Source organism: Manis javanica, chromosome X, assembly GCF_040802235.1.
Source record: "Manis javanica isolate MJ-LG chromosome X, MJ_LKY, whole genome shotgun sequence".
NCBI classification, from domain to species: domain Eukaryota; kingdom Metazoa; phylum Chordata; class Mammalia; order Pholidota; family Manidae; genus Manis; species Manis javanica.
Genome location: NC_133174.1, coordinates 138,786,918 through 138,806,260, shown reverse-complemented (window position 1 = coordinate 138,806,260; position 19,343 = coordinate 138,786,918). Strand labels below are relative to the sequence as shown.

General features: G+C 50.6%; 1 protein-coding gene across 2 annotated transcripts; it reads left to right on the top strand.

Annotated features, from left to right (window-relative positions):
- The first annotated feature begins 837 nt into the window (after positions 1-837).
- On the top strand, positions 838-17,892 carry GABRE (gamma-aminobutyric acid type A receptor subunit epsilon). Of its 2 annotated transcripts, none has more exons than XM_017642988.3 (9): positions 838-967; positions 4,868-5,088; positions 5,530-5,597; positions 9,458-9,678; positions 10,421-10,503; positions 11,816-11,953; positions 15,320-15,472; positions 15,587-15,786; positions 16,005-17,892. In XM_017642988.3, exons 1-9 carry the CDS (start codon positions 912-914, stop codon positions 16,341-16,343), a joined length of 1,479 nt encoding a protein of 492 aa, XP_017498477.3. In that variant the 5' UTR covers positions 838-911; the 3' UTR covers positions 16,344-17,892. The 2 variants fall into 2 exon arrangements, with proteins under 2 accessions (XP_017498477.3, XP_017498478.1); XM_017642989.3 differs by having other exon boundaries at positions 15,587-15,797; positions 16,005-16,136.
- Positions 17,893-19,343: the final 1,451 nt, after the last annotated feature.

Below are 19,343 nucleotides of genomic sequence, written 5' to 3'. Positions count from 1 at the left end.
CCAGAAGGATTTGGCCAGTCAGTCCTGGAGAGGGAATTTCCAAGGTCCGTCCACCCCAGGTGGTCCCCCTCACACCCAGGTCCCAGGCCTGAACCAGGAGCCACATTGTGTCAGTGCCTCCCTGGGGTTTGGAGAAAGTCCTCCGGTGAATGCCTCCATCTGGTCCTCTCTTGGGGAGGGTGGTCTTCCTCTGTCCCCAGATACCAGGGAAACTGACCTGTGTAGCGGCACAGATCAGAGCTTGCTGGGGAGACCCACAAGTCTCCCTTCTTCCCCTGTGCCAAGGGAGGTGCTAAGTCACCTAGCTTCCTTAGGATGCCAAGAGATTTGCTCTGAAGGGCTGTAGGTGTGGAGTGGGTGGGGAGATCTAAGAGGCCAAGCGATGGTGTGCAACAGGTGCCGGTGGGGAGCCGAGGGCTGGAGGGGGTCTCAGAGGAGGCCCAAGTCCACCCAGGCCCCCACCTTTCCCCCGCCTGGCCCAGTCTGTGGCACCCTCCCGCCACAGCAGCCGGCCTCTGGTTTTCCCCGCCTGGGGCCGCCCCTCGCCGGCTCGCCTCCTCCTACCTCCCCTCCTCCCCCGCCCCTGGCTGTCTGGCAGCGCCGCAACCGGTGGTGGCGGAAGGCAGAGGGCTGCGGTGACCGGGCCCCGTCCTCCTCTCCCTCCTCCCGACACCCCACCCTGCGCACCCCGTACTCCCGCCCGCGCCTGCCCCCGCCTCTACCTCAGCGGCGAACACGTCGTCGATGTCCATCGGGGCTCGGGGGCGGGGCCAGGGTGGGGGCGCGGGGCGGGGCGGGGCGAGTGGGCGGGGTAAAAGTTGGAGCCCAACAAAACCCTCCACGCGGTGCTCCGGGCGGCCAGACCGTGAGCGGCGACCTCCTCGCGGGTGGTCGCGCCGGTCCCCGCGGCGATGTTGGTCAAAGTTCTCCTGGCCCTGCTGGGCACGTCTGCCATCTTCCCGTGGAGGTGAGTCCCCATCCCGGGACCCGGACGCCCTCGGCGCCCCTCTCCCGGCCCCCGCGCGGGCAGCCGGGTCCCGAGTGCCGTCCACCCGCGGCCGGCTTCCGTCCCGCTCCCTCTCGGACGGGCGCCCGGGAAGGTGGGCCGGACGCCTGGCCCCCCGCCCCCGGCCCCCTGATCCCACTGTAACCGACCCCGCGGGCCGGCCGGGGAGCGAGCACGCCTCTCCTTCTCTGAGTCTCTCGTGGGAACAAGAAGCCTCCGCGGGGTGACCGGCCAGAGCCGGCTCGCGCTTTGGGGGCGACTGGCGAGGGGCTTTGGGGAGGTGGCGCCCAGAAAGGCGGGCTGGGGGAGTGAAACTGCGCCTAGAATGTTTGAATGCTGGCTAGTCAGTTCTTTGGTTCTTCTTGGGGTTTTTTTCCGAGCGCCTACTGGGTACCAGGCACTGTGCCGCCCAACTCCGACTTTACTTTTTCCCCTTCCCGCCGCTCCTCCTGGTGCCGGTCCCAGGCGCGGGCCCTGGGTCTTCCGAGGGTTCCCGCCGCAGCTCCCCACCCCGCCCCCTGTGTCGCTAGCTTCCTTCTGTGCCCCTCCTTCCTTTTCCTAAGGCTAGCAGCACGTTTCCCCTTCAGCAGCCAGCTCCACTCGCGCCTTCCTCTGCCCCTGGGACTCTGCTGGGAAGGTTGCCCCCTGCAGTTCTGGCTTTTGGGGATGGAATATGACTGCTTCGTATTTTTGGGACGGTTTCCCACTGGGAGCGAACTGTCACAAGTTCCCAAGCTTTCTGATCTGTCCAGCATTCTCAAAGTCTCCATGGCACGGGGCTTGTGTCTTGCTCATCTGTTTGGGGAGAGGGGAGATAGCTTCTCTTCCCAGCCCAGAAAATGCCTTAGCTCCTCAGATCCCTGGTGCCCTAAAGGGGGGCTGGCCTCAGCAGAGGCTTGGTAAACATTTCTGAATGTGTGCTAGGAATTTCTAGGTATCCATATCCCTCTAGATGTAAATTGGATTGGTTGAGTGAGCTGACATGGTGACTGGCCATGGCAAAATGGTGGGGTAAGGAGGCAGAAGGAACTGGGGTGGCAGAGGGGAAAAGAGCAGGAAGAGGGGCTGTTGAGATAGAAACCACTCTTCCAGCTGGGGGAAGGGCTGCAGTAACTGGTGTTCAGACACTGTCAACATGGCAACCTGTGATGTCAGGAAAGAGCTGCCCATGAGGGAGGGGGTGGGGAGGGCTGGCAGTGGGGTGTGCTGGCAAGGGCCACAAGGCACCAGGAAACCTTGCTTTGGTCCAGGCTCAGCCTTGAATCAAATATGTGACTTTGGACACAGCCCTTCCTCTATCTGGGCCTCAGTTTCTCTATCTGTAAGGTGAAAAAGGGCTCATTTGGAAAAAAATAATCCAGTGGCCCTTCTCATATTCCCTTCTTCCCCTGCAGCCTGTTGAATGAGCATCCTCCGTGGCAGGAGGCGGGGGGTTAAAGATCAGCTCCATCTTGGGCCAACGCTTCTAGAGGGATGTGGGTGCCTGAAAAGGCCCCATGGAAAGATCCTACTAGTCCAGTACATGAGTGCTTTTCAAATTTTTCTTAGTGGTAGTCCTGCAAGTGTGCTGAAGGACTGACTGAGGAGAGCAGATATATGCATTGTCAGCAGCTCCTTAACCCCAAGGATCCCAGGATGAGGGTGTTTTGTTTGTTCGTTACTGGAAAAAGCTACTTGTAGGATCACAGCAACCCCAGGGCCCTCTGATATCATTTTATTGGAGACGTAGTCTAGGAATGAAGGCTTCCGTGGTTCCAGGCTCTTGCTTGTTTGTTTGTTTGCCTATTGAACTTTGGCGTTCTTGCTGTTGGCTTTAAACTTCTCCTCTGGGAGGCGCCACTGCAGGCTCTTGGGTGGTCTTGGCTGACAGTGCCCGTCCTGGTCGTACCTGGCTCCCAGCCATGTCACTCAGTTTGCAGGATCTCAGGCTCCTGGTCTCCCTCCCCTGTCCCGCAGTGACTGGCGTTATCTACTCAGACGACAGGGGGAAAAGCCTCAGGGCAAGACAACATCTCTAGATACGGTATTTGGAAATGGAAACTGCTTTGCCCAAGCCCTGTTCTTGCCTTGCCCACAATAAGAGTTAGTCACTTCAGACATGAGAAATGGCATGGACGTGGCACATCTGTATGCTAGTTAAACAATTCTGAGAGCTGGAAATACTGCAGGAAAATGCATTTTGCTGCTTAAATTGGCAGTCCTTTGATCTGCAGTACAGAGACCATGCCATGTCTCCTGCCATGTTAACCCCCTGCTTTAGGAAGAGTGGCCTGATGGATTTAAAAAAAAATCATTTTGGAAGTGCAATATACAGATATAAGGGTGCAGAGTGAAGAGCTCAGTGAATTTTCACCAAGCAAGCACATAGCCAGCACCTAGACCAGGGGCCAGAACACCGTCAGCCACCCCCCCCCCCCCAGCCTCACTGTGTGCCCTTCCCAGCACTCTCTCCTCTCCAAAGGAAACCATGCCCCTGCCTTTCAACATCACAGATTAATTTTGCTGATGGCTTTTTAAAAAGCTTTTAATTATATTTTTTTCAAAGGTATATAAAAGTAGATATATAAAAAGTAGAGGGGATCTCCATGTACCCATCACCAGCTTCATGAATAACAACCCACGGCCATTCTTATTTTCTCAGTACTCAGTTCACCTACTCTCCATTTCAACTTAAATTATTTTAAAGCAAATCTCAGACATTGTATTTCGTATGTATTTTAGTATGCATTTCTAGTCATAAGGACTCTATGAACATAATAAGATAACCACCCTTACACCAAAAATTTTAGAATAATTTCTTCATGCTGAGGAAACTCTCCAGTGTGTTTAGATCTCCTCTATTGTGTCATAGATATTTTCTGTTTTGTTTTAGTTTTCTACAGTTTTAAAGTGAGGCTCCAAATAAAGTCTATATATTAGCAGATTTTTATTAGCATTTTTCTTTTTCAAGACATTTTTATGGAATTAGGACATACATGCAGGAACATGCCCAATTCAGTGGATGAGTTGTCAAAAAAAATGGCCTCACTGTTATCAATGCACCCACATCAGGGACTGGCACATGACAAACCTCACAGGACCCCTGGTACCCACTTTCTTACTGCTTCCTGGCAAAGGTAGCAGGACCCTGACTTCTAACACCACTGGTGAGTTTCATACACTGGCAGGTAGCTTTTTAATTTTTTGTTTAATTTTATTTTCTTCTTCTTCTTTTTTTGGCTGCAGTGCATGCCTGTGGCACTATGGTCGGAATCCTGTCGGCCTGCTAGTTTCCCAGATGACAGCCTCTGAGTGAGGTGCCCTTGCCTTCTCTCAGTGCCTAGAGCTTCCCCACATTGCCCCAGGCTTCACCACCAATGTAGTGATGATCCCAAAGCAGAGAAAGGTGGAATATTCCCACAGTGTTCCGACCCTCTCTGGGACAGACCGGTCTGGCCTTCCAGAACATTCCTCAGCAGTCCTGTTCCTCTGCCTGCCCATTTGCTCCCCAGTGGTGCAGATCAGGCCGACTGCAGAGTAGGTTAGTAACGGCAGCTGATTGGCCAGAGATGTTACACCAATGCCCTCTTCATTTTACATTGAAATTTAAAAAAAATTTTGAGCTCGGTGTTGTTATTGATTTTTTAAAATAAGGAATTACCATAAAATGGAGATAATATGGAAAGTTCCCAAAGAGCAGCAAGATTTAGAAGAAATTAATAAGTATAATCTGTTACTGGATCCTAATTCATTGTTACCAGTTGCTCTTTAGCTATGCCTTGGCTTGTAGACTTATTTTGGTTTGCTTTATCAGGAGGCGCCCCCTGGGGACACTACAGAATGGGGAGCAGAGCTTCACTGTTTTTTGTTTGTATGTTCTAGGATCGAAGCACCTCATGTTGAATCAGAAAAGGGACCCTCTGTCCGTGATGATGACATCTATGGCCCTGAGCCCCAGGCTCCCGAGAAGAAGCTGCCATTTGAAGAGACAAAGCCCCCTGCCATCAGTGCCCATAACAGCCTTGGCAAACTGCCAACGGCCACTCAAATCCTCAACAGTATCCTGAATAACTATGACCACAAACTGCGGCCTGGCATTGGCGGTGAGTAGCAGAACATAGTTCTTCCCCCACTGGAGGGGAGGGGGTCTGAGGGCATACGGGTAGAGAAGGAGCCTGGGATGTAAGTTACGGTGCTGTGCATGTGCGCAGAAACGTCTGTTGCTGACCTATCAGGTAAGAGGCATCAACTAGTCTTAGCAGTGCCATCAATCTTGGTCTAGATTTTTCCCTTCTCTCCCCCTCAGTTTTTCCAACTATAAAATGAGATGACTGGACTAGATGACTAACCTTCAAGGTCTGTCTAACTGCTAACAGTCTAGAATTGGATCTTGCCGTGAAAGAACAGAAAAAGAAATAGGATGGGATGTTGAAGCCACGTAGCCCAACCCTTACCTGTCTCCCCTGTCTCCGCTCTTATCACACCTTCCCCTGCCCCACTGCCCTGTTCGGCACTGACCTCCTCCACTTCTGCTTCCTTTACAGAGAGGCCCACTGTGGTCACTGCCGAGCTCTCTGTCAACACCCTTGGCCCTATCTCTATCGTGGACATGGTGAGTACTGGGCTTTCATTACAGCTACCTCCTAACCCAGGGAGCTGATCGACGTGGCCCTTTGCATACTTGTTTTTACTTCTCTGTCTGTAGGGAGAGTTTATTTGGGGGAGGGGAGTTTTTAACCAACACTGACTTTAGGAGACTGGAAAAGGTAAGTCCCTTGCTGCCTGAGGAGGACCTTCAGAATCCTGACTAAATCTCACAGCATTTCATTCAAGGTAAAAATAATAAAGGTACTTTAAACACCACAATGGAATGGCTCTTCTCTTCTGATAATGATTTGGTAATGGACTTAAGTCTATAGTAACCAACTCTTACTCTAAGACTGGTTCTCTAATTCTGCCTCATTCCCCCTCTCCTTTTCCACTACTGTAATCCTCATGTCAGTACTGTCCCGTTAGCCTGCATTATCTCCCATCTGAAATGTGCAAAATTGAGGGTCCCTACCTGCCCCAGTCTACCTTCTGACCTGGCCTCCTGTAATTCCAACCCTGCTTTAAGCACAAAGCTCAACCACACACTCTAGTGGCCAAGGCCCTCCGTGGTGGGAGCCATCCCAGGGCTCTGATTTTCTTTCTTTTGTCCCCTTTAAAGACCATGTGCACTAGTCACACGAGAGTATGGGTGTTCCTCAACCATGCTGTGCCTCTGAGCCTTTGTTCAAGCTATTTCCTGTTTGGGATGCCCTTGCTCCAATTTTCTACTTATCATAAACCTTGTCCTTCAGGGTCTGTTTCAAATGACATCTCTTCCATGGCATCCTCCTTGACCTCGCAGTTATTAATTGCTTCCTTCTCATTCACACCGCACTTCTCTCTTTGGCACTCAGAACTTTCTAGCTTATATCACAGTTGTTTACCTGATCTTCCCTGCCACAAATAGTCACTATCTCACAGCTTGCCTGGGTCAGGGATCCAGGCATCACTTAGCTGGGTCCTCTGTTCAGGGCCTCTCCCACGGCTGCAGTTAAGGAGTCAATCAGAGCTGGGGTCACATCTGACGCAGCTCAGTTCCAAGCTCTTACGTGGATGTAGGCAGAATTCAGCTCTTCCCTGGCTGTTGGCTGGGGCCTCCCACAGCCCTTGCCATGTGGCTTCTCCACAGGGTAGCTCACAACATGGTAGCTGGCTTCCCTCAGTGAGAAAAAGCACAAGAAAAGTTGCTCATGATGAAATCACAAATTTTGTAATCTAATTTGGAAAGTGACATCCCACTGCTTCTATGGCATTCTGTTCATTAGAAGCAAGTCATTAGGTCCAGGCCACGGTCAAGTGGAGGCGATTACATAAGGGCATCCAGAGCAGGAAGTGAAGATCATTGGAGCCATCTTTGAGCCTGCCTGCCACACATGACTATGGAAGAAAAGAACCATAAAAGCCAACAAAATTTTTGAGTTTCTGTCAACATTTGAAAGTTATTTTTCCTCCTCCCTTGATGTCAGATTCACTTTTTGCTGTTATCAATGTGCTTTCCCCTAAATGAGTATGACTTTAGCAATCAAGTTGATTAAAATCATTGACAAACCCAGAAACACTGGGTTCTGAGCAAGAGCCAGATGTTGAGGTCTTCTGGTCACACCATTATGGCCACTATTTACTCTTAATAGAAAATGGAGCTTTCAGGTCATTGGTGTGAAGATGGAGAAAGTGGCCTGAAGAGGAGTGGACAGTTTGTGACTACATTCTTGCTATTTGTGGGAGATACAATTTTGGGAAACCAGTGTCTATCGCCTGCAAGAGCCCCTCTCACAGGAGCTGATTGCCCTCTGTCTCCGGCTCCGTGTCTGTTAATGTTGGCAGCACTGGCCTCACTTGAGGTGCCAGGAAGTGCCTATGCCTGACAAGCTGAGGGATGCAGTCAAATAACTTAGTAGTCGACGAACCTGGCATATGCAGCACAGGACTGGTCCAAAGAGGAGCCAGCAGCTGAATTTTCTTTGGCCAGTAAGGTGATGCTTTGGCCTGGGCCATGTGCCTTTAGAAGATTCCAGAAACATGTGGTATTATGTTTCCCTGAGAAGTCTGGCTTTCTGCATAGCTCCAAGCATTTGTCCTCAGGGAGAAAAACCTGGGCCCACAGCATGTGGATATAAATCAAATGTTTCTACCTGTCCCCTGGCTAAACTTTTGAAGCACCTATCCTGAGCTTAGAAGGCAGTGACCGGTCTGAGAACGATTGCCCTTTGCAACATCAACAGTTGCTGAGGCTGCTTTTTGCTGTGGTAATTACCGCCAGTGATTCTAGTAAAGTCAGTTCCTTGACACCAAATTCCTAGAGTTTCACCTGAGCCAAAAGGGATGTACATCCCAAGCTCCCTTGCCAAACGGGAGAAATTGAACTGTTAGTTATCAGTTGATGTGTAATGAACTTACAGCTGGTATCTTGTTAAATAGAAATTAAATGCTCATTTGAAACACTACCACAAAGCTGGAGCACCCCGTGCGTTGTGTGGGGGAGCCTTTCCCTGGCCACCAAGCAGTTCACATGGCAGGGGAGGCTCTGCAGGTCAAGTTTGCAGTGCCAGCCACTTGGGACTCTAGAAACACTCTGAAGGCCACCTGGGAAGGCTGGCGGGGTTGGACGGGGCAGGGCTGGAGGTTCCCATGTGAGTGGCAGCCAGGCTCTGCCAGCTTTTTTCTGTCTGCTTCTCTGGACTACTTTTGGGAACATCCTTTGTCTGAGAGGCTGGTCCCGGCAGTTGAACAGTGGCTCTCCACCTGTTGGCCGAGGCAGCAAAGGCAAGCAGTGGTTGTGTTGACCTTTCCCCCTCAGGGTTCTACTGGCCTCCAGGGTCATGCATTTCTGGTTGATGTTCATTCTCTGAGACAGGATAACTCAGGAAAGACCTAGAGGTTCTGCAGAGGAGAACTGGACTTGGGTACCCAGAGGTATCATTGGTGCAAGTGAAGTAAGCACTGGAGAGGGAGATAGTGCAGGTTGTCTCAGAGCCAGGCCGCGGTAGTGCCGCTCTGAGCGGTGCAGCCAGGGTGGGGCTCTTGACTGTTGGTGTGCCTTTCTCTCTGTGCCTCAGTCTCCCTACCTCTGAAGCAAAGGAGGTCGAGCTTGCCCTCAGTGTTTGATTGTAGACTAGTTCTGGTTCTTGCTGTTCAAGCTGCTTACAGTTCTGTTGTGGTCTCTTTTTACTCCCTTCGATACCAGTGGTGTAAATTTCCAGATTCTTCCTTGTAAACATCCTTCTTGGATGTTTAGCAGACAGTTTATGGGATAGACAATATCTGGAGACCAAAGAATTATAGATGTATCTATGCAGATACACACACACATTCAGAGGTTATGTGCCCTTGTTGAAAAGGAAAAACAAAGTAAGAAATGCTCCTAAAAACATGAGACTGAATACACATTTCTCTTGTGACTCAAAGCACTTCATTTTTAATTCTGGAGAATAAAGGATCAAGGTTAATTAACATCTGTGCTCCCCAAAAAACTTTGCTGTATACACTCAAAGGTACATGTGTTTATATATGTCCACAGTGATTTTGAGCTGAGATCTTTGATAAGCAATGGAAATGTGGGGCCTGAGAGGATGCTGACCTGGTTGGAGTAGTACCATAGCCCTGCAAGGGAGTGGTGATGTGATGAGCCCGGCCCACCCAATTAAGTTGGCATTGTCTGTCTGTTCCTAGATGAAATGTGTTTTCCTAGACTGTTACCCATTTGGAAATGTTCCTTTCTTTTGGAAATACCTGGAAATAAAAAGTTCTTAAAGCCACACTCTACCCAGTCTCCTCTGTGCAAGCCCAAGTGGGTTCTCACCCACTTGGATGGCCCATTACAGGGTGGCATGGACATGTCCTTTGTATGGGCCCTAGTGTGTGCTCCTCTGTCCTTCCCACCAGGAATACACCATTGACATCACCTTCTACCAGACCTGGTATGATGAACGCCTGCGTTTCAATGGCAGCTTTGAGAGCTTTGTCCTGAATGGCAACATGGTGAGCCAGTTATGGATCCCAGACACCTTTTTTAGGAATTCTAAGAAGACCCAAGAGCATTCAATTACCGTTCCCAACCAGATGGTCCGCATCCACAAGGATGGCAAGGTGTTGTACACAATTAGGTATGTCAAGCCTCTAGAGTCTTACCTCTTGGTATTCTTCCTCCCCTTCTGAGACTTTTCACCAAAGAGTCATGGGTACAGCGTTTATCAGCCTTCATCCTGAATGACAGTTCTAAGGGCCCCTCCAGTTTTCCTAGACCATGAGCACAACCCCCTCATATACAGACAGACACTAGGCCTCAAAATAGAAAGATACTGCTTACAGCCACACACCAAATTCATGGCAGCACTGGGATTGGCACGTAGTTAACTTGACTCCCAGTTTAGAGTTCCCTCTACTAGAATGTACCAGTATGACTGCATTGCCTTTACAATTCCATCCCAAGTGGGCACTGGGTATACATACACGTCCACGGTGGGGGAGTTGTCCAGGTGCAGCAGCAGCACAGTGACTGGAAAGATACCTAAGACCAGGCTGGATACTTGAGTACGTGGCAGGGGGAAGATGTATGTGGTGCTGTGGGGGCCGGGAAGTGAGAGAGAGAGTGCTCACAGGTCCTGGAGGCTGGCATGGGTAAGAAACAGAAGCCCATCTGAGTCGGTCCATTCTCTGATGATGCAGGCCAGAGTAGCCAGATACTTCCAAGCTGTTCTTCCTGTGTTTCTTTTTTTTTGTCTCTCCTTTGAGCTCTTTGTCTCAGATCCCACTGTTGCCACTCATCAGTGGTGGTTTCCAGGTCCAAACTGGGTGGATACTTAAGTGCTGAGGGCCAGCCTAATGAAGCTCCTTTCTCCCTTCCAGGATGACCATTGATGCTGAATGTACACTCTACATGCTCAAATTTCCAATGGATTCCCACTCTTGCCCTCTGTCTTTCTCTAGCTGTGAGTACTTTCTTAGGTTTCTGGGGCCCCAGAGTCATGCTGTGGCCCTTCTTTCTCTCGCCCCTGTCCTTATATTTTTCTGCCTTTGCTGGTCACCTAAGAAGATGCCAAGGTTACCCAGGGCCTCCCAATCCATCTTCATCTCCTTTCCTGCCAACAGTATTGTGTTGCTTAACTGAGACCTCGTGTTGGGCTCCCCTGTCTGCTTTCCACCCCATCTCAAGTCAGTCACCCGCCTCTGAAACATATCTGTTCCTTCCACCTTCACTGCCCTGCCTTGGTTTAGGTCTTTGTCATCTTCCATGCAGACTTCTGCAACATCTTCACTTTGAAACTGAGCATGTCCAAAACTACATATGTTCTCTCCTTCCAACCTCTACCCCCAAAACAAACGTGTTGCTTCTGTGCTCCCATCTGTCTCGTTGAAAGGCACCATCACCCACTCAGTTTTCCAAGCCAAGAACTTTGATGCTTCTTTCTCCTTCAGTTCCTATGTCTAATCAACACACCCTGCTGGTGTCCCCCCGGGATCCTTATTGTTCCCACCTGTTCCTCTGCATCCTCACTACACCAGCTTTGACTCCTGCCCTCTTTCATTCTGTTAGGCCTGAATTACTGCACTGGCCTCCCATAACTGGTCTCCTGTCAAGAGGCCATTTCATATAATGACAAGAGTGAGCCAAATGAGACATCATCTACACCAGGTCACTTCACTGTTCCACATCTTCTCATGAAGTAATTTCAAATTCCTTAGAATGACCCTCGAGGCCCTTCATGAACTGGCCGCTGCTCCACACTCCTGCTTGCCCATCCTGCATGCCTACCCATCTTCTGTGAGCTGGCCATCCTGAACTTCTGGCATTTCCATAATGCATCAGGCATTTTCACCTTTCTGTGCATAGAATACCCTGCTCACCACTTCTGCTTCATCCAGACAGAGAGAATCTAATCAACTTATCAACTTAAAAGACTTACTGGGAAGATCCCTTACTCTGTGAAGTCTTTTCTGGGTGTGTCCCCAAGTGCTCTTTCCCGCCTCTCTTTCCCCACTGTTCCATGGGCAGAGGTTCCTCAGAACAGTTCCAGTAATTGTAGGTGTATCCTCACTGTCTTACTCAATGAAATGCGAATGCTGTATTTCCAGCGCAGTGCCTGGTCCTGAGGAATGCCTGGTAACTGTACTTAATGAATGGACTTCAACAGTGAGGGAAGAGAGGCCAGACTCAGGAGTCTCAAGGCATTGTTCAGACCACATGCCTGTGGAGACCTCCGCTGGCCTTCCTAATCTCAAATGACCTTTGTTGCTTTACAGTTTCCTATCCTGAGAGTGAGATGATCTACAAATGGGAAAATTTCAAGCTTGAAATCAATGAGAATAATTCCTGGAAGCTCTTCCAGTTTGAGTTTACGGGAGTAAGCAACGAAACTGAAACTATCTCAACCCTAGCTGGTAAGTGTGCCTTTTGGAGCCAGGGCTAGGCCGAGGCCCAGGAGGGTGGTAGGGATGACCAGAGGTGGCCATCCATGCATACACATGCAATGCAGTCATCACACAGAACTGCTGTAGAACATGGCTGCTGTCTTATGGATGCTAAACATTTAACAACTATGTGCAGATGATACTAAGACTTTGTAAGAGATCTTAATCTTCTCTGAAAAGAAGTAAATACTTTGCCAAGCCAGGGAGAGGGTAGGTAAACAGTTTGCAGCTAGCTCTGTCCTGCGCACCCTTCAGTTTCAAGGTCTTTGTGTCATCTGACCCACCTGGATGACTTTGGCCACTGGAGCTCATGTGAGTGCTCCATACCTGGAACCAGTTCAAGCTGGTTGGGTGGGAAGTGAAATTCATCCTAATGGGCAGTGGAGGCTAGTGTTCTCCTGTCAGCTAGATGAGAGTTGGTGTAGGATCGAGAACCCTTCAGCAGCTGGTACAATGGCTGCTACATCAACATTTATTTTAAAGGAGCAGCTCTGACAAGCACAGATTCCCGTCAAAGGCTTCACGGTGGATTCAGCAGGGACATGGTGATCATTGGTTTTGTGTCCTTGTCCCTAACAAGGACTTGTTACAAGGGAAGGGTCCTGGGTCTCTTAAACTTCAACTCCCAATTAGGTGTGAGCATCTTTGCTCATGTTCCTAGGTGATCTGAATGAGGAGCCAGGGGACCTTCCAGGCTTGCTCCCAGAGCAGCCCTGGAAACCCTCTTCCCAGAATGGGAAGTTGCTCTTGAATCATGGCTTCTCCAGTATCATAGCTGTCTTTGGGACTGGTCCCAAATGCTTCCAGTCAGTCCCCGGGCAGTTCTCTACATCTTTAGCTGACTCAGAATGCAGTAGTAGCTTGCTACTCTGGTCACCTTGGACCTTCCTTAAGCCAGGGAATCTGCATCAGAAGGCTCTCAGACAGTCCAGCCTTGCTCCCAGTGAGTAAGTCATCTTTCATCGCTGGCTGTTGAGCCTCTGATGGAATCTTGCCTGTCATCAGGACTTCACTTTCTTGCAAGGGACTTTCTTCCTTCTCTAGAGAACTGTGCATCAGAAAACTCCCTCTGTTCATATGAAATTGGAGTCTCTGGGACTTCCACCTGTTGGACCTAGTCCTTTTCCCCTGGAATTATAGAGCTCACAGTAAGTCCAGTTGCTCTGCCATGGAGTTGAGGTTAAAGGTCCAGTATTATGGTTCCAGCCCTGGGTCAGATTCTTTTATAGATTGTACAGGCATAGTTCCTTTTCCTTCCCTTGTTCTTCAGAACCCTGGGTCCACTCATCCTCCTAGTCCCTGCCTTGGGACACAATCCTTCTACTTGTGCTCCTCTGACAGTGCAGTGACCAACTACAGCCTGGCCAAAGCAGCTAAGAGAAGAAGCATCTTTAGTCTTCTTTTTTCCTCTGGCTGCTCCTCAGCCCTGATATCTTTCTTTTTTTCCCTTTCCACTCCTCAGGAAAAAGAAAGTGTCTCTTGGCCTTCAAAGACAAATTTCCATCTCTTGACAAGTGAAAAAGGTTCTCTTTTGGCTGGAATAAATACAAATAGAAAATACATGTAGGATAATAACTCTTGCAACAAGAATACATAAACTCTGCAGAGTTTTGCAGGGAGTGGTTGTAGCTAAATAGGGGTGCCTTAAACTGTAGTTAGGACCTCAGGGCAAGAAAACTAGGAGCTTGATAAATACGTTCTGGCCAATAGGCAAGTGTGAGTAGTCCCTGCAGTAACCCTGGAGCAGGGAGTTCTATTCCCAAAGTTACTGATCTGGACACAGGATTTTCACTGACCGCAGGCCACTCCCTTGCCTTTTCTAGAAGATTCTGAGAAGTCTTGCCCCTTGAGTGTCAGTGCTGCCCAGGTAAGTAGGAGAGGGTGCTCTTGTCATCCGGCTCCAGCATTCCCAGACCTGGTGGGCAAGTGACCTACTTTCCCAAATAGGAGGACACACGGACAGGTTAGGGTTCTAGTCTGCTTTACAAAGCTGTTGCCAGACAGCAACAAGAATCACTGGATTTCCTTTTGGTTCCAGGCCGTGCTGGGCTGGGATGGGCAGGAGCCAAGCCACAGGGCTCATACAAGTTCTGCCCAGAAGCAGCTTAAAAGCCTACCTAGTTCAAGGCCAAGGAATTCTACTACATCACAGAGGTGGAAATTTGGAGCCTAGCTTCACTAAGGAGCCAGCACTTGAGCTATTAAAAATCTGATGTCATGTGGAGAGTAAAAGGGAATATTCTGAGCTCAGAAAAGGCCCCCAGAGCCCTAGAGTCACGATCAGCATGCAGAGTGTTTCGGACGAGTGAGTCAGAGTGTAAGCCAGCATGAAGTGTTCAGTGAAGATACCAACTGGAGATGTGGGGTGCCTGCAGGCCCTGTAGGAGCCATTGCTCTGTAGGGTGGAAGCCAGCGTCAACAACACAATGCCCAAATGAATGGGATGACCTCAGTCCGCCTTGTGGATGTATACTCTGCAGAGCTGGCATGTAGAGGGCTGGATAATTCTTCTATTTTCCTGAAATACTCCACTTAGGTTGGGGTAATAGGCTGAGAACAAGGAGTCCAGGGTTTGGATATTGGGGTGGATATGGGTGTTATCTGAGGGAATCTGAGAATAGACGGGATTTGCTTATGGTAAGACATGTGTGTGTTCAGATGTCACTTGGAGCCAGGTCGTGGTGGGCCTTTAGCGTCAGATCACACTGTTGACTTGATACTGTAGCTCTGGTGGAGCAGGGAACCACTAGAGGTCTTGGGGTAGGCATGTGATTTGTTTTGCCTTAATTGGCCGTGGAACAATGATAAGGCATTTCAGCAGCATATGAACTTACAAGAAGGAGGCCGAATGGATTCTGTGCTGCCCCCACCACAGCATAGGCCAAGGTTAGCTCATTGCCTGAGGGTATACGTTGCAAGGGCCAGCAGTCCACATGTGCGGCTATGGTTCTGTCGACTAGATATGGCATGTCAATGGACATGGAGGCCTCAGTCAGCCATCTGGACATTAGCTGTGTGGCCCTGATATCTAGACGGCTGAGTGGTTTTTTCACCTTCATCAGTGTCTTCTGCCTCCCTGGAAGGACAGGTGCAAGGTGTGGGGCAGTGGAATAAGAAAGAAGTGATTAAGGTTCTGGGCCTGGCATAGGTCTTGCAGTGAGTTTCCTCTGGGCTTTTCTGATTCTGTGTGTGTGGCATTAGAAAAATGTGCCTCCGGCCTGGTGCTGTGGTGGGGATCTCATAATCTGAACAATGGGACCTTAATATGCACGTTGTGGTGGGGGCCGACCCCGGTGTCAGTGCAGTGATGAAGGGGTATGTTTTTCTGTCTTCCAGGTGATTTCATAGTCATGACTCTTTTCTTCAATGTGAGCAGGAAGTTTGGCTTTGTTGCCTTTCAAAACTATGTCCCTTCCTCTGTGACCACAATGCTGTCCTGGATTTCCTTCTGGCTCAAGAAGGAGTCTGCTCCCGCCAGGGCCTCTCTAGGTCAGTGGGCAAGCGGGTGGGTACGCGGGCACAGGATGGCCTTCTCAGGGCCCTGTCAGTTGTGTGCTGGGTGGACGGGATGCTGAGGCCGCCTCCACTGCTCTGCTTCCACAGGGATCACATCCGTGCTCACCATGACCACGCTGGGCACCTTCTCACGGAAGAATTTCCCACGCGTCTCGTACATCACCGCCCTGGATTTCTACATTGCCATCTGCTTTGTCTTCTGCTTCTGTGCTCTGCTGGAGTTCGCTGTGCTCAACTTCCTCACCTACCACCAGACGAAACCCCGTGCTCCTCCGAAGCTTCGCCATGTATGACCTGGGTATGGGAGTGGCGCTGTGGAGGCGTGTGAGTGAGGGCACTAGGACTCCTGGCATGCGGGTGGCCAGCTTGCCACATTGAAGGGGTACCCTGGGACTTAGGAGGCCCTTGAGAAAACCTTCTGATGTGATGGTGGGAGTTCTGGGGGCAAGAACCTGTGGCCAGGGCCTGGCTGATCGTCCCTTGACTGTTCCCTTGTCCATTTCAGCCTTGTGTCCAGGCCCGGGCCCTCGCCGCCCGCCGTGCCCTCCGGCGTCAGGAAGCTTTTGTGTGCCAGATCGAGGACTCGGAGGAGAGCGATGAAGAGGAAGGCCCCTCCTGCCCAGCCCAGCAGTCCCTTGGCCTAGGTGGCCACCAACGCCCTGGCGGCTGCTGCAAGTGGTGTGGGAAGTACTGCTGCGCGGTACCCAGTAGAGAGGGCCGCAGCTGGCAGCGGGGCCGCCTCTTCATCCATGTCTACCGCCTGGACAGCTACTCGCGAGTTGGTTTCCCAGTCACCTTCTTCTTCTTCAGTGTGCTCTACTGGCTTGTTTGCCTTAACTTGTAGGTGCCAGCTGCTACCCTGTGGGGCAACCTCCCCCGTTCCCCAGGAGGTCCCCCACCCCTTGCCAAGGGAGTCAGAGGAAAGCAGCAGCAGGAACAGCTTTCCTTCCCCATTTCCTAGAGAGGGTCTCCTTCCCCAGGCCCCAGATGCAAGTGTGCAGAGAACTGGTCCTCGTGGCCCTCCCCCAACCCACCGCGCCCACTCACTCAATCTTTTTGGCAGCCCATTGCAACTGAATGGCTCACCTCTTTGACAAGGACCATTGGTGGTTCTCAGGCTTGTAGATCATAGGCGCTCCGTGACCAGCTTCCTCACACTGTGCCCAGGTTTGAGAAGATCAGCAATCTCCAAACAGTGCCGGCACCCCGACACCCACTGTCAGTCTCTGGAAAGCCAGTATACGTCTTTGATACTCCAGGCCCGGCTCTGGCCTCAGCCTGAGTGTGCACAGACAAGCTGCTTGCCTCTTCTTGACACCTCCTGAGGGTGCTGGGCAGCAGCGTGACAGTGAAAGGGGTCCTCTGTCCTTAGGTCAGATTATTGTATTCTTGGTTCTATCTCCCTGCCCTCCCTTCCCCTGCAGATAGACCCCAGCACTATGCCTTTAGGAGGATAGGAGGCAGCAGTTGGGCCTCTTTTGGATGGTATCCCTCCCTCTGCTGCTGTGACACCTCCCTCTCCCCCTCCACGCCGCCCCAGCTGCCATCCCTCATCTGCACTACTGATTCAATGCCTTGCATCCGGTGGGTATCTATTTCTGTGTGTGACAACAGTAACGCCCCCCTGCTTTATATGCTACCTTCTTCCTCCTTCTTGACCCCTGTGACTCTTTCTGTAACTTCCCCAGTGACTTTCCCAGCCCCAACCCAGGTGCTAGGCCATGGTGACTTCTCGGGGCCAAGAGGCTAAGGGAGCTGTGCCGTGCACTGGGCGTCCCCACCTAAGCCGCAGCACAGGAGTGCCGCCACTTCCTTCACCCCTGGACCCATAAGCCAGTCCACTTTTACCCCTGGGGCACTCTGACAATCACAATCAATCAATTGAATTCCCTTAAATTTTATAGCACTTTACCTTTTGCAAGGCACTTTTGACAAATTGTTTCTATTTTGAGCCTCATAATAACCCTGTGATATATTCAGGGCAGGATTCTTATCCCCATTTTGCAGATGAGAACCCTGAGGCACAGATTTCTGTGGGACTGTGGATCTTACTGGAAACTACCCAGGAACCCACTGTCACCTTCTAGACCATATGTCAGGGCTAGGCAGCACTGTCCACCACGACTCAATTCCATAGCCTCTGCCAGCACCCCAGGGGCACGGCCCAGAGAGGCAGTCTCCCTTCAGCATGACCTGCTCAGTTCCTGGGCCTCAGGTGCACAGATTGCCCCCAAGATCAGTCCTTTCCTGGCTCTGGTAGCCCAGTGAGGTAGAATTTGGACACGCCCCAATGCTTGTACATGCTGAATGAAATCTGTGTCTGTATTACAGGGGGGGTGGGGGGATCCATCTGCTTGTGTCACCATCCCCAGAAAAGGGGAAACACATCAATAAATGTATCAGCAAAAGATGGATGGTGTGGCTATTTTCTCAGGTATTCAAGTTTGTTCTCACCTCAGTTTTTAAATCTTAAATCAGCTGCAGAGGGGGTGCCGTAGGGTCCTCACCTGTTGGGGGAGTGAAGGGAAGAGGCTCAGAAAGAAGAGAAGGGCCTGCAGTGCAGCCCCAGTAACGGCTTCAGCTGAGCACGTGGCGTGATCTGGAGCTACAATGTGCCTTCTGAATTGCCACAAATCAGGGCAAGGAGGGGCTGGCCCTTGTACCCTTGACTGACCCGTCATTGGGTGTGAGCATGAACTTGGAAGGGACATGTACCTGGGTGTATGGGGAGAAACACTCAGTTGAAGTCTGTCAGCCTCCAACAAGCTCAGCAACTGGAGAAATGGGACCTTCTGTGAAAAAGTGGGAGGGCTTTGGGCAAGTCCTGGCAGCCCACAACAGCACTGTCTATAGTTCACCCCTGACCTTGCCCAGGCTCATTTGCTTCCTATAAAAAGATGCTGGACATATTGTCCCATGGCTCTGTTGAGCTCCTTTTCCTGAGGAAAACGTACAAGATCAGTGAAGGGCCTTGACGGAGATGCATCATCTCCGTGCACCACCCATTATAATTTCCCCTCTCAGGTAGCATCTCTGCTTTTCAGGGAGCTTACAGTGGAGTGACTAAAAGCTTCACCCTTGAAGGGCCAGGGACTCTGGACCCCATGACCTCCTCACACCATGGCTAGAGGACTTGTTTGTCATTCACAAGGGGTACCTAAGAGGGCCACCTAAACCCCAAATCTATTCTTGTCTGCTGCCATAGTATAGCAGTGGCCCTTTCTCCTCCCAATGATTAGGGTCAATTTCCCCTGGCACGGGACGGTCACTTGTTTTCGTTTCGTTGGTGCCAAAAGCAACCAGGCAGTGGTCATCGACTAAAATTTAATGAGACTTTAGTGTCGCCCCGTGGTAATGCACTTAATATCTAGGAGGCAATAACTTTAAACCTGCAGAACCCAGAAGTATGAGGATGGAAAGAGCAAATTCCCCAAGGGAGTCACTAGGAGTGATGATAAAAAAGACAACTCCTTACTCCAACTCCTTAGGTCCCAGACCTGTACACTCTCCCGTACAATGGTTCTTGATTAAGGACGCGTAATGCTTCCTGGTGGATGGCACCCCATTGTCTCAGGTATCGTCTCCAAGCTGTCACTTCAGCTGTGCCTTCAACACACCTTTTGGTCATCCTAACTGGCCAGCACCTTCTTCAGTAGAATCCCAGGCCATGGGCCCAGGGTTGTACTCCTTTGGCCAGAGACTGGATCTCTGAGTCCAATCCAGGGTTATATAAAATCTTGTCTTAATAGATCAAATACTGTACGCTGTTGAATAGTGATGCTGGCTGCTGCCTTCCAGGAAAGCAAGGCAAACCCATATTCAGAATTTGTGTTAACTGCAGTCA

What these genes read in the sequence shown, in the direction of transcription:
- GABRE (XM_017642988.3), top strand. Translation starts at nt 912, where the DNA reads ATGTTGGTCAAAGTTCTCCTGGCCCTGCTGGGCACGTCTGCCATCTTC. An exon ending in ACTGCGGCCTGGCATTGGCG is followed by an intron (nt 5,089 to 5,529) that starts GTGAGTAGCAGA and finishes CTTCCTTTACAG; the next exon opens with AGAGGCCCACTGTGGTCACT. An exon ending in CCCTCTGTCTTTCTCTAGCT is followed by an intron (nt 10,504 to 11,815) that starts GTGAGTACTTTC and finishes GTTGCTTTACAG; the next exon opens with TTTCCTATCCTGAGAGTGAG.